This window comes from Podarcis liolepis (assembly GCF_965112155.1).
Source record: "Podarcis liolepis genome assembly, chromosome: 15".
In the NCBI taxonomy this organism is placed as follows: domain Eukaryota; kingdom Metazoa; phylum Chordata; class Lepidosauria; order Squamata; family Lacertidae; genus Podarcis; species Podarcis liolepis.
In genome coordinates, this window is record NC_139566.1 from 15,259,704 (window position 1) to 15,274,677 (window position 14,974).

General features: G+C 52.8%; 1 protein-coding gene across 1 annotated transcript; it reads right to left on the reverse strand.

Annotated features, from left to right (window-relative positions):
• Positions 1–3,907: 3,907 nt before the first annotated feature.
• Positions 3,908–7,926, reverse strand: CD248 (CD248 molecule). Its single transcript, XM_083476881.1, has one exon. The coding sequence runs from the start codon at positions 7,783–7,785 to the stop codon at positions 5,614–5,616; it is 2,172 nt and encodes a 723-aa protein (XP_083333007.1). The 5' UTR covers positions 7,786–7,926; the 3' UTR covers positions 3,908–5,613.
• Between the last annotated feature and the right edge of the window lie 7,048 nt (positions 7,927–14,974).

Below are 14,974 nucleotides of genomic sequence, written 5' to 3' on the forward strand. Positions count from 1 at the left end.
TATTGGATTTGAACATAACCTCTGCTTGCTACAGCTTTAGACACATGCCTGAAGCTGGTTACACTGTAAATAGAAGTATTTTGCCTGCATAGTTTTTACTGCTGCCATTGCTGTCAACCAATGCATGATTACAAAGTAAGGTAATTTTTTATTTTTAAACTTGCTTCCCAGGTTGTTGCCCGATTCTTTGTTAAGCAGGGTAAGAAGGGGAAGGCCAGCTTACTTCATTTGACTGGACTTGCTCAAAAGAAGACACCACAGCTTAATTCCTACGCTTTTAAATTTTGCTGACAAGGATGGGATTTTGAAACTCTCTTTAAGCCACACACATGGAGGGTCAATTTGCAATTGATATCTCTTCTCCTACCCATTAAAACCCATCCCACAAGGGGCATGGTCAAAGTTTGGTGTTTGGTGGAGTTTTGGGGTTTTTTTAAAGGCTTTTTCAAAGGTTTCCAGAGGTTTAGAGGGTGTTTGCAGGCTTTTCCAGTGGTGTTCCCAATATACGTGATTTCCCTGCGTAAATGGGGAGTTGCCTTTAAATGTAATCAGTGAAAAGGACTGAAGGGAGGGTGCAAAAGGAATGCCTTGTAACCCCTTTTCCACACCCTTCCCTATTTCAGGGCTCAGTTTCCAGAACATGTGAGGTAATGTCAACAGTGACCCTGAGCATGCAAAGAGTGCCCTTCCTCGACTTCCACTTAGTCATTAATTCATGAGAAGCTAAGAAGGGCTTGACTGCTGGATCAGGAAAAAGGCCCATCTATAATTGTGGACAGATGAAAGCATTAGCAGGATTTTAACCACACTTGTAAAGTAACAAAACTTATGGACAATTTAGACTGATGGAAAATTTGGGTATGAACTGATATGTAGTTGTAAACATTGTTTTTAGGAACCATGGAGGGGATAGGGTGAAGTCTCAAGATTCAGAGTAATCTCATTTAATGGATTCTTAATTGATTTTGTTATATGTTTATAGATATATTTTTAAATCAAATAAAAAAAATTACAACAAAAAAAGGGAAAAGGCCCATCTACTCCACTGTTCTCACAGTGGCTGGCCAGACATGGGCATAGCCAAGATTTTTGTTGGGGAGGGAGCCTCAGTTTGCTATGTATTTTTATTGATTTGGGGGGCAGCTGCCCCCCTCCAGCTATGCCCATGTGGCCAGACGCCCGTTATGGGAAGCTGAATTTCCCAGGTGCCCGTGGGAAGAACAAATCCAGACTTCCAAACCTCTTACTCCCCCAAATAACTCTGGAAACACTTTCATGCCCGTTTGAAATCAAGGTTCCCGTGCCTTTTAACAGCTGCTGCAACAGCAGGCATAAATTTAACCGGTGCAGTGTGTGTCTCCCCAATAAAGTATGACAATGGGGGGGGGTGAAAATCTTGCAGGATCAGACCAGAAGGGTCCCGTCCAGTCCAGCATCCTGTTCTCACAGTGGCCAACCAGAGGTCCATTCTGGGATGCCTGCAAGCAGGCCCTGGGTGCAACTGCAGCCTCTGTCCATAGAGATAGGAAGCTCTACTGGATGAATTTCTGCCTGTGGTGCAGATGCTGTAGCCACAGAGCCCCTTTAAGAGGGGGAGAGGGACCCATGGCACCCCTATAAGGTCTGAAGGGTGATGGGGGCACTGGGATGGGGCCTGTGTGGGGAGGGGGCAGCCCATCCCTTCCAGTGTACAGCCGCTGCCCCATCTGTTCCTTATTAAAAGTCTCCAGAAAGCTCACATTCCACCCTAAGGCTGATATTAACCCTCTCTGCACCATGTGCAAGGCAAGCACATTCCTGCCAAGTGCCCCCACACCACACCACCCCCAAGAAATTGCAGGAACTGCAGGAACTGGGCCTCCTCATTCTAGCCACACATCATCAGCTTTAACTCATGTTGAATTTGCCTGGGAGAGGCTTGGGTCTTCTTCTTATTTCTTTTAGGGGGAGGGGGTTTTTCTGTATCACGCTTGGTTTAAGGGGAGATATTTGCGGGTTTTGTGGGGGGAGAGAAATAACAGAGCAGGAGAGCTAAGTGTCCCCAGACACCCGACACTTGCACACTCCAAAAAATATTGGCGTTCTGACAATGAAGAGGAGGGATGGGAAGGAATGAGTTAACTGGAGGGGCTTGGAGGGGCATGATCTGCGCCCCCCTAATAGCACACATTCCTTACAACCTCACAGATCCCCCCATCTCCTCAGTTTCCTTAAGGTCCAGGAATTTTTTCCTGCTGAACAAGTTCTAAGATCTCCCTCTCTAAGCACCACAAAGGGTTAACGTATTCCAGAGTTTGTTGGGTGCCCCACAGCCATCGAGCCCCCACCCCAAAATTAGGCCAAGAGTTGCATTGCCACCACACCCATCCATGCAAACTACAGCCAGACTTGGTTAGGCTGACTCATGCAGGAGTGTGTGTGTGTGTGTGTGTGTGTGTGTGTGTGTGTGTGTGTGTGTTATAGCAATCCTGCTGGGGGTGGGCTGGGAATAGGAAGAGGGGGTGGGCTTCTTCATCTGTTGTGATCTCAGTTTCTCTGGCTTGCTCACGCCCTCAGCACCCACAGTCTAGGGGGTGAACCTAATTTTTGCCCCAGAAACTGTCATGAACAGCAAGCTCAGTTCTGCAAGCAGCTCAAGGATCATAAAGGGCAGAAAGCCTCTAGGCATGAGCGGAGTGTATTCCATTCACCTCCAGCTAGCTACATGAACAGACACATCTGATGTGTTTTTGCAAAAAAAAAAGGGGGGGGTCACATCTTACTGGCTTTGATTTCTAGGATGGCTTCTCTGGGCCTGGAAGTCACAGCAAGTCAGCAAACCGTGAAAGCCAGTTTTCTGTGTGGTCCCTTTACACTAGCAAAGTGACTACCTCTCCTCAAATGTGCAAAGCTTAGACAGACTCTCACCAAGTCCACTGTTCCCTATTTGCAGCCTGTCGCCATTTCCCCTGACTTCCATCTTAATTGGGCTGCTAATACTTCAGAAAACGGGTGCATGTGGATATGGGAGACAATGATGATGAAGACCTCCGGGGGATGGGATGCGGTCCAAGTTACCATCCAGACTCCCCCCCACCTTTCTCCAAAACTAGGGGCTATCAACAGGGCAAGCCGTGGGAAAGATCCTGGGAGGTCGCTGTGTCAGTTGTGGTCGATGTTTCTGGAAAACCAGGTCTTTAATTTTGAAATTATGGGGTCTGGGAGAGAGGCACAACCCTCTCTCTCCTCTGCTGTTTCTCCCCTGGAGCCTGATCCCACTGGCACCACTCTGCAAAAAAAAGAAGCAGCCCACTAGTTATTGTCCCTCTCTTCCATGGGTTCCCAACCCCCCTTGTCAATATATTATATATAGCATTAGAATGCATGGACCTTTATCTCCCTTAAGCTCCATTTACTACTGTATGTATTTTTGCATATTTATATTGTAAACTGCCTTGTGGTTTTCTGGTGGAGGGTGGTATAGGGATTTAATAATAATAATAATGATGATGATTCCAGACTTGATGAGGTGCCCCTGGTCACTAATCTCACCTTCCCCTTCCTCCTCTTAACTGACCAGAATCCACTTGGTTTCCAGAGAAAGAACCAGCACCCAGATCTCCTGATCCCCCTACCACTTGGCATATTACTATTCTTCAGCCAACTAGTCCTCATGTCCCACCAATGGCTACCAGCCGGCCCAGGACTCTAAAAGGGGTCACTGTTGCCACCCCCTAACCATTGCAGCCCCCCACTAACCTAGGAGAACTCTCCCTGCTCTGAATCTGGTCACCTTAACCTAATTCTGCCCTGAGCGCTATAAATATGGGATCCTCTCAGCTACTCTCTCTCTCTTTCTTACCCCCCACCCCGTTTCCTCCCCGCCCACACCACCACCACCAACTGTTCTCATAAGACTCTCCTCTCATTCCAGCCAGGTGGAGGCGCCAGCCCTTTTATTGGACACACTGAAGAAAGAAAGAAAAGAAGAAGGAACGAAAAAAAAAGAAAAAGAAAAAATAACCAAGGGGGAACAATTCCCCCACAAAGGAAAAGTACATCAGCAGTCACGATCAGTGCAGACCCTTTCCTGGCATGCAGAGATCTGCGTTTCCAACCCCCAGCCCACCTCGGCCCCTCCATCCTTCCTTCCTCCCTTCTACCCACCCTCCACCCCACACCTCGCCTCTTTGCAACAAGACACACACAAGCGCCCTGCTGGCACCTGGGAAAAATCTGTCCTCCTCATTGGAGTGCGCTTTCTGAATCTGCCTCCCCCCTCCACTGCGTGGGTCTGGAATGCACTTCTTTTGCAAAGGGGGCGGGCGGGAGGGGCGGGTGCAAATCATGAATTGGGGTCCCATCCCAGCGTGGGCCTTTTCCTCCTCCCACACCCCAACTCAAGAAGGGCATGGAGTTTTTTGCCTGCAATGAGAGAGGTTCTTGTGACCCAGAGGCTTCAGCCCAAGAGTGTCCCTCCTCCCTCCGGCCCCTCTGACCAGATGGACAAGGGGGTGGCGTGGAGGGGGAGAGGCATTGGTGTGGGCCCAGCCTCCCCCAGCTAGATACCCCTTTTCCTAGCTTGTGTGCACTCCAGGGGCATTAAAGGGGTCCTTGGCATCCTGAGGCAAAGGAGCCCATTCCTAGGGGCCTGAGGTCCCTTCTCCCCACCCCAATAAAATATCTGAGTGGGCTGGGCTCCCCTAAAGTTGCTGGGTGTTGCCATTCAAATGGTGCGTGCGTGCCTCGTCTTGTGATCGTGGGGCAAGGCTTACCTGGCCCCCCCAATATGTTATTCAAGTCGGCACCCCTGTCCTGAGGTGACAGTGCGTCCCCAACTAGCAGGGTGTGCTCTGTGTGGCAGATCAGAGAGAACTCTGCACCCCCCCCCACCCTGCCCCCCAAGGTGTTGGGGAAGGGCGAGCCTCCCTGGCAGAGAGCGCAAATGCAACAGGACTGGTTACGTTTTGAAGTCGCACGCCTCTCCATCTGCCGAAGGCTTCGCCCCCATCCCCACAAGACCCCCAACTTCAGTCTCAGATTGCCCAACTGTGCCCCTGGAGGAGGGGGAGGGGGGATTCTGCGTGAAACCCTGGAGAGGCGCTGCCCGTCCAGTGCTGATCTGGAGGGACCCCTGTTCTTAAAGTTCCTGGTTCAGACGTTCCCAGCATTGTATGGCGTCTCTTGTGTCCCAGCCAGGGAGGGACAGCTCTGGTCCAGTGTCAAGAGTCTCTTTGCCACAGCAGCCTTCCAGCTGGCCTGGCCTGGGTCCCTGGGCTCTCTTCCCAGTAGTTCAGGGACAGAACATCTGCCCCACATTTCAGGAAGTTCCAGGCTCAATCCGTAGTGGCATCTCCAGGCAGGCCCGGAATTATCCCCCATCTAAAACCCAGGAGAGCTGCTGCCAGTCCGTGTAGACAATACTGAACCAGATGGACCAATGACCGGGTTCCTACGTTGCTCCAAGCCAAGTAAGAGGCCTCTGTCGTTTCCTGGTTGTGGTCAGATATAACTGGCCACATGTGGTGTTGGTTTTCTGAGGATCCAGCTTTCCTGCCAGCTGTGAGCAGCGGAGTGTTCTGTGCCAGCCAGGCGTGGGGGGGGGGGGCACAGCGCAGCTGGCCGGCCTAGGGCTCAGACGCTGGTTCTGCACGTGGCCGGCTGGCCGGGCCTGGAGGCCGTCGGGGGAGCCCCTTTGCCCGCCGAGCTGATCACCCACCGGTAGCACTGGGTGACGCTGCGGCTCTTGGCCTGGGCACCGCAGCGGGTGCAGTAGACGATGCCCAGTGCCAGCATGATGACCACGAAGACGCAGATGGGCACCAGCAGCGCCACCAGCAGCCACCGGTCATCCCTCCGCTGCCGCCCGGGCGCCCCGTCGGGGGTTGGAGTGGCGGGGGGAGCAGAAGTGGGGGGCGCTGCTCGGACTCCCCCGACCACCGCGGGACTCTCCTCCTCACCAGGCGAATCAGCCGAGACGGGACGGCGGTGGAGGGGAGGCGGAGCGATCGTCGGAGCGAGCGGGGCCGTCGGGGATGTGGGATCCGCCAGCAGTGAAGGGGGACTCGGGGTGTCTTGGGGGGCGTCCGTTACGGGGAACGGGGAGGGGGATCGGGAGGCAGGGGGGAGGCCCCAAGCAGCGGTGGGGGTGGAGTTGGGGGGCATGCGAGAACGTCGGGAGGAGGGGCTGGCGTCTAAAAGGGGCGCGGTCGACTTCGGGTTTGGGGGTTCCGTGGCCGGCAGCATGCGGGGAACCAGGCGGGGGTCTGCGGGGAAGAACGGAGAGGCGACTCTGGCGTCCTGGAAAACGGAGAGGTGCTCGGAAAGGGCCAGGTTGTGATCGCTGTCATCCTCTTCCTCTACGCCGTCCTCGAGCTCGCCCTCCATCTCCAAACCCAGCCCGTCGTCGAGGTGGTGTAGGAAGCCGGCTCCGCGGTAGCTCTGGGCGGTGGCCATCGGGGGTGGGTGGGGCGCGGGGCTGCAGGTGATGCCGTCGGGCTCCAAGTCGTAGCCCTCGGTGCAGTAGCACTCGAAGCCCCCGACGTAGTTGACGCACATCTGCTGGCACACGCCGGGGATCTGGCACTCGTCGGTGTCGGCGCAGCGGCCGGGCTCCTCCTCCGACGGGCTGAAGCCCAGGTGGCAGCGGCACACGAAGGAGCCGTCGGTGTTCTCGCACTGGTGCTCGCAAGGCGCCTCTGCGCACTCGTCCAGGTCCTCGCACAGGTGCCCGTCGCTGCCCAGCTCGTAGCCCGCGGGGCATTGGCACCGGTACCCGTCTGCCGCCTCCCCGTCGGCCACGCAGCCGAACTGGCACGGGCGGCCCCGGCAGGCGTCTCCGTCGGCACCGCCGTCGTGGTGGGTGTGGGAGGCGCAGGAGTGTCCGTCGGGGAGCAGGAAGTACCCGGCGTGGCACTCGCAGGAGTAGCCCGAGCCCTCGTCCAGGCAGAGCTGCTGGCACCCACCGTTGTCCCCCTCGCACCAGCTGTGCTGATAGACGGCCTCCCGGCACAGCGGCGCGTCCTTGGACCAGGCCACGCTGCCGTCCTCCTTCTGCATGCACAGTACCGACACCGCCGGCCCTGCCCGGCCGCAGGTCACGGCAGCCACCGTGCCGAAGGGGACGTAGCGGAGGGCGCCGCTGGCCGGGCCGAACGGGGTGCTGTAGGCGACCGTCGAGGCTCCTCCACCTCCTCCTCCTCCTTCCTCCTCCTCCTCCATCTCCTCCTCTTCCGCCAGGCCCGCGCACATCCCCTGGAAGGAGAAGCGGCAGAGGTAGCCGTCGACTGGGACGGTGCACGAGCCGTCGAGCCACTGCAGGTCCAGCTCGCCCAGCACCACGCACCGGGGCGCAGCACAGCTGGGTCCCCCGACGGCGCTGCTAGGCGAGCGCGCCCAGTTGGTGTAGGACGTGTCTTGGTCGCCCGTCGTCCAAGTGAAGCCCCGCAGCGGCCGTTGCGGGAAGCACTGGCGCGGCTGGCGCTGCAGCCCGATCCAGAGGAGCCGCTGCGGGCCTTGCGCGTGGCCGCCGCCCCCTCGAACATCGCGGAGCAGCTCGGCCACCTGGGCCGCCTCCTCGGGGTACTTCAGCGTGGCCAGGTTGCCCCCCAGCTCCCGGCACCCGCGCCAGGCGTCCAGGAAGCTGCGGCGCTGGAAGTAGACGGCGTAGCAGCCGTCGGGGCCGCAGGCGGCCTGCGCCTCTTGCGCCCCGGCGCCGGGAAGCCGCCAAGCTACAAGCAGCAGCGCCAGCAGCAGCAGCAGCCGCCGCGGCCTGGGCCGTCCTCGTCCTCCTCTTCGCCGGAGCATCGCCCTGCCCTGCCGCGCCGCTGCCGTCCAGCGCTCTGACAGCCCGGGGGCCCCCCATTCCCCTTCCTTTCCCCTTTTTCCCAGCCAGGGTGGGATGGGGAGGAGCCGCAGACGGAGCGGGCGTCCCACTCCCCGCCTTTGCCCTTCTAAGGCGCCGATCTGAGCCCCTGCCAGGAGGGAACCGGAGTCGGGGAAGAATAAGAGAAGGAGGAGGAAGAAGGAAACCTCCAGCCGCGGCGGGAGAGCGGCAGGCAGGCAGACAGGGAGGCCACAGACAGACGGAGAAAGACCCCCACCCGGAATCCTGCCCCGGCTGCTTAGCAGAGAGAGACTCGCAAAAGCAGCCCGGACCCTCTCAATTCTTCTCTATCTTCCTCCAGCCCCTTCTCTTGCTCTCTAACCCAGGTGGGGAGCTTTTTTCCAGACAGGGGGCCACACTCCTTACTGGGTGACCTTCCAAGGGCCGCATGGTGAGTGGGGCCACAGGCAAAAGAGCACAAGGTCCCCCACCCCTGCTCTAACCACTAGGTCCAACTTTATTCTGAGCCAGTGTGACCTCAGCTGAAGTACTGCGAGTGCAGGATGAGAAGTCCAGAAGCAGATATAGACAAGTTGGTTCAGCGTTGGATCATAGAATTGTAGAGTTGGAAGGGACCACATGGGTCATCTAGTCCAACCCCCTGAAATGCAGGAATCTGTTGCCCAACATGGGACTGGAACCCATGACCCTGTGATTAGGAGTCTCTTACTCTAATGACTGAGCTATACTGATTCAGCCCCCAAATGTAGGCTTGGGTTTAAAGGGGGTCTGGAAAGGTTGCAAATACCTTTCTCTAGCCTGCTGTTGTTGTTATTTAGTCATTCAGTCGTGTCCGACTCTTCGTGACCCCCTGGACAGTGGTTGGACAGGCACTCTTGTCTTCCACTGCCTCCCGCAGTTTGGTCAAACTCATGCTGGTAGCTTCAAGAACACTATCCAACCATCTCATCCTCTGTCGTCCCCTTCTCCTTGTGCCCTCCATCTTTCCCAACATCAGGGTCTTTTCCAGGGAATCTTCCCTTCTCATGAGGTGGCCAAAGTATTGGAGTCTCAACTTTAGGATCTGTCCTTCCAGTGAGCACTCAGGGCTGATTTCCTTCAGAATGGAGAGGTTTGATCTTCTTGCAGTCCATGGGACTCTCAAGAGTCTCCTCCAGCACCAGAATTCAAAAGCATCAATTCTTCGGCGATCAGCCTTCTTTATGGTCCAGCTCTCACTTCCATACATCACTACTGGGAAGACCATAGCTTTAACTATACGGACCTTTCTTGGCAAGGTGATGTCTCTGCTTTTTAAGATGCTGTCTAGGTTTGTCAGTTTTTGTACAGCCCATGGTACAAAAATAAAAAAAATGTACACAGATTTCCCAGGGACATGTGGCCCCTGGAAAGTGGCCCCGAAGGGAACGTGGCCCTTGGGCTGAGAGAGCGTTCCAGTTCAACCAGCAGAGGCTCACATTTTAGGGGTGTTCCTCACTGCACTCACATTCACACGCTGCCATGTGTTCCTCTTCCAGCCTCTCCATTCAGACTGATAGGCGGGGGGGGGCGGGGGGAGGACTGGGAAGGTGCAGATGTGGCACAGGGAGGTCGGTGTCCCTAGTCAACAGCAAGGAAATAAGTGGAATTCCTTTTGCGTGGGAAACGGCAGGGGAGATTTTTTTGGGGGGGGAGGGATGGGATGGAGCACATATATTGCAGGGAGGGGGGCTGCTGGGGAGGGAAGGAAGAGGAGAGGAACCCTGCAGTTATTGCCAGCCTTGAATCAATTAATGCAAAGGCCTGCTAAAGAAATGAAGCTGATGCTGGCAGAAGCCCCCCACCCACCCACCAGACCCACCCGCCTTCCCTCGACCTCCTATCTCCATTGTGCAGAGACTTGGCTCTCTCCCTTTATTCGCACAACCGCACACAGGCCTCTCCCAGCCATTCCAAGTGTGCAGGGGAGGAGGAAAGGAGGTCCCCCCCACACACACACACACACAATCCCAAGTCGTCCTTCAGATGGGATGTCTCTGGCTTGGCTAAGGCCCATCGTTCCCCAGCTGCACCTATTTACCAGGGAGAGACCCTGTTCTCTGCTTTGCGTGTCCCCATAAATCAAGGCCTGCCTGTTATCGCTGTTCCTGCCCTTCCAGGAATGCCTTGTTAAAATGGTTTTGGCAGCACGAAACCGTGTGGAAGCACCGAGCTGGGTGGGAACTCTGAAAGCGTCTCCTCGGCAGCAGGGGTCGCCAACGTGGTGCCCATGGGTGCAGTGGCACCTGCAAAGCCTCTGAGCTCCTGCCACAAATCACTGCTCACTTGGTCATGAGGTGGGGGGGTGGCAGTATCCTGTTTCTCCCTTGAAAAGCGCATAGAAGGAAGGAGGAAGAGTGGTGATCTCTCCCACTTTTTTGCTCTTTCAGCTTTATGTGCTTTTCCAAGCGCAAATTAATTCTGTTGGAACAGATCCTGCTTATAATTCTGATCCTTGGAGAAAGTGATATGCATGTATGTAGCCTTCTGTGTGTGTATGTGTGTGTCTCTCCAGGAGGTGGGAAATCTGGAGGAGTGGGTGTGAATTGACTTGAATTTCTCCCCCCATCCTTCCCAGCCATGGGGAGGGGCCCAGGCAGCAGAAGCCACCCCCCAAGGCAGCACCCCCATGGGCACCCTTCTCTGCCCCCCCCATCTCCACCACTGGCAGAGAAGCAGCACGGGCGTCTGTGCTGATCTGGGGTGAGATTGTGCCCATTTCCGTCAAGATCTCGCCAAAATCGCATGAGATCTTGCAGCGTATGCGAGGTCTCATAGGAAATTGGAGCAATCTCACCAGAAATCAGTGCGGGCACCGCTTCTCTGCCAACAGCTGAGGGGGCAAGGTGGGCGGCACAGGCAACAGGGCAGGGCAGCACCTCCTGTTTTGTCTCAGGCCCTTGCAATGAGGGCAACCTCAGACACACCTCGAGTTGGAAGTTTGGGTGCAACCCAGCCTGCAAAAGAGGGGTTTTTATGGATTTAAGATAAAGAAGAGAAGAAGAAGAAGAGTTTGGATTTGATATCCCGCCTTTCACTCCCTTTAAGGAGTCTCAAAGCGGCTAACATTCTCCTTTCCCTTCCTCCCCCACAACAAACACTCTGTGAGGTGAGTGGGGCTGAGAGACTTCAGAGAAGTGTGACTGGCCCAAGGTCACCCAGCAGCTGCATGTGGAGGAGCGGCGACGCGAACCCCGTTCACCAGAATACGAGACTAATATAATAATAATATAATAATAATAATTTATTATTTATACCCCGCCCATCTGGCTGGGTTTCCCCAGCCACTCTGGGCGGCTTCCAAAAGAATATTAAAATACTATGATACATCAAACATTAAAAGCTTCCCTAAACAGGGCTGCCTTCAGATGTCTTCTAAAAGTCTGGTAGTTGTTGTTCTCTTTGACATCTGGTGGGAGGGCGTTCCACAGGGAGGGCGCCACTACCGAGAAGGCCCTCTGCCTGGTTCCCTGTAACTTGGCTTCTCGCAGTGAGGGAACCGCCAGAAGGCCCTCGGTGCTGGACCGCTCTTAACCACTACACCACACTGGCTAAAGTGAGGAACCCCCAGATTCCCATAATGTACCCATCTCTATGCTGATCTCTCCCTTTTCCTGCTTATTGTGGTTTAGGTTGCATCCTGTCTGCAACTTCCTCTTCCTTGTACGACTCTCTCTCAGACCTGGAGGTGAGAGGTCACACTTTACCCTCTTGAGGAAAGAAAAGCAGCAAGTGGTGTGTGCCTGTGACTTGTTCTTGTCTAAACTAGCTAGTTCACAACTAGACACCTCTTCTATCCAAGTAGTGCATTTCCTATAATAAGCAACTTTTTTTCCCCTGCTCTCTAACCAAGATTCTCAAAGGCAGACCCTGCTTACTTTGCATTCCAAATGGCTTCAGTATGCAATTGGCCCAGTTCTTCCATACAAAGCTCTCTTAACATAGCTCTGGGTCATTTTTGCAGCCCTAAGAATCTAGGGTTGCCTTAGCTCAACCGTCTTCCAAACCAGTCTTGTATTTTAATCATGCTGCTGAAGGCTTCGTCTTGAGCTTCTCGCAGGAGGGATTCATCAGCGGAAGAGTATCTGTTCAGCAATTGCATGATATGTTGGATAAAAAATAACTAAATAACAAGAGACATTTATTCTCATTACTTGCAAGCCCCACACACTGTTTCCTTTGGGTCATTGTCTCTCAAGGGGGTGATGAAAGCAGTAATTCATTCCATGCAACACACTCTCCAATGAAAATAGGGATATCCTATTTTATGTTGTTGTTGTTGTTGTTGTTGTTGTTGTTGTTATAACCCGCCCATCTGACTGGGTTGCCCCAGCCACTCTTGGCGGCTCCCAACATATATAAAAACATAATAAAACATTAATAAACATTCCCTATACAGGGCTGCCTTCAGATGAATTCTAAAGGTTGTATAGTTACTTATCTCCTTGTCTCGGGGGTCTCATGACTCCATACCCTCCAACATTTCTCTGATGAAAATAGAGACAGTCTAAGGAGAAGCATGACATTCCGTGATCAAATGAGAAACTAGGATGGCTTCTGTAAATCCAGGACTGTCCCTGGAAAACAGGGACACTTGGAGGAGTCTGCATGCAACAATCACATGATATCATGTTTTAGGATCAACTGTGTTACTTGAACAACTCTCAAGTGCATTGAAAAACATTGTTTGTTTATTTCACCAACCACCAGGTGGCATCGTTCAGCTTCATCCTGCTGGCAAGCAACAACCTAACTTAAAAGAACGCTGAAGGAACTGGAAGGATGTTCCCAGGAAGATCTATAGAGAGCCTTCTTTTAACAAATAGGGTATACAGGAAGCTGTAGACGGCTGGCTTTCTCACCAGTTTGGAGGCTCACCAAAACCATACCCTGAGCATCTTCTGGCCAGTGGAAGGTGGGGCAGGGAGAGGCAGTCTTGCAAGACGTTTTACTTGGGCTGGGCTTGTGGTGGTGGCTGAGGTCAAGCTGCTACAGGGCCGGGTTTGAAAATTTATGATGTGGATTATCTGATTTTCCTCGCCGAATGTTCTTAAACATCTTGTTTAAAACCTTGGGGATGGGGCGGGCTAGAGAGGGGAACGGGGAAAGAAAACATGCTGTCCTTTGCAACGCATCATGTCCTTATGTCAGGAGCTCCCACGTCGCTAATATGCTGGGGGGAAATGTATGCGCTCAGATGAAGGACATTAATGAATAAGCGCAGAGGCATGATGGAAGTCCCTCAGCGGCAGGCCGGGGGGAGGAGGTCCCTGGATCTCTCCCGGAGTTTAAGAATAAATAGTTTTCTTCTCCCTCGTGCTCCTCCTCCTCCCCCCACTTTTGCAGAATGCCTTAAACGTTTCTTGCGCACGTTGTCATGTTCTTCGGAGATGAACTTGTGACTTCTTTCTCCGTTGGCACAGCTTTTTAACCATTCTCTGGAGCGCCGCACCGAGAAGCTGGAGAGCATAAGGAGAGGCCTGCCAGCTGGATCAGGCCAAAGGCCCACGTAGTCCAGCGTCCTGGTCTCACAGTGGCCAGCCAGAGGATTCAATGGGAAGGCGGCAGGCAGGGCTTGAGCACAAGGGCAACTCTCCCCAATTGTAACGCCCAGCAGTTGGTGACATGCTGCCTCCAAGAGTGGAGGGAGAACTCAGCTGTCATGGCTACTGTGATAAGAATTTTGAGGTCTTGGATATATGTTCAATGTTCATAAGTGTACCAACCAAACACGTACATAGATCAGCACAGGAAGACCGACCTGAAACCATTTTTGATTCCCAAACTGACCTCAATTATTTCTCTGCAAGGTCAAAATGGAAAAGCCTCCGCATTGTCTTTTCCTTCACAAACCCTGTCTTAAGGACACATTTAAGATATGAATAGGGTGTGAGGCTGTGACCTGGCTCAGGAACTAAGTATTTATCATTACAAAAGACTGGCCAGGCTCCCCAGGCAATCCAATCAAGTGACCCTTAGACAGGTAACCTGTCAGACAGGTGGTAAACAAACCACTCAGATTCCTGATGTAAACCGCCCTTTCTGTGATGTAGGTGTGATGTATGGAGGGGTGGTCTTGGATGGGAATTTCAAAAGTCTTTATAAGCCCTTGCACAGCATTTTTGTGGGTCCTCCTCCTTTCCTGCGAGTGAGGGGAGCACCCTGTTGCAACAGATCAATAAAGATCAAGCTTACTAGCTGCTTTGCTTCTCAATATTCTCTGGTTGGCCTCTGTTATTTTCTCCTACCAATAGGTAACCTATATAAGGACTCTATATGGACTCTTGGATACCCCATAAGGGGAAAAGGGCAGATTTTGTTTACAACACTACTACCCAGTGCCGCAAAGGAACACTGGAGATACTGTAGGCCCTTCCTATCTGCTATAGGGAGTTCAGGATCTGGGCGTTGTATTTGGGGGTTTGGGCAGGTGATCCTTTTTCAGAACAAATTGAAAATTTAGCAAGCAAGTCCAGCACAGAATTGCAAGGGCCACAGCACCTTTCTTCTTCTTCTTTCTCTTCTGTTGTTGTTGTTGTTATTCTTAATTTTTGTATGTTTATATTAAGTGGGTTACTAGTACAAAATTAACCCATGTAATTAAAACACTCAATAAATCCGTTCCATCAAAACAGCAAAGCATCTGCAATTAGCGTGTGCAGTAAAACAAGCCAATTAAAACGGCATAACAATCACAAGGGTTAAGGCAGCAATTAGCACGGGCGGTTTAGGTCAGGAGATTGGGGGAAGGCTTGTCTCAACTGGTGTGTCTTCAAGGGCTGGTGGAATGCCAGGACTCTCGTATTTCAGCAGAAATTATGCTCATCAGCTCTAAGTTTGCAGCTACGCATATTAATTGCACAAATCTGGATCAACTTTTCAAACTAAAATATCGCCTTAGCAGCAAGGAGGGGTTCATCTGCTAATTTTGGTTTCCCCGTTTCTTGTTTTTCCAATATATCTGCAACAATTTGTAGTAATAATAATAATAATAATAGGTTTAAAACAACAGCAGCACATACATAAAGCCAGTCCAAATTCAAAAGATACCAAATGCACTTTACCCTACTGTATCTGTTTTTTTAAGATCACTTGGCTGAAGAACTGCATTGCAAAATTAAGAGAAATGCG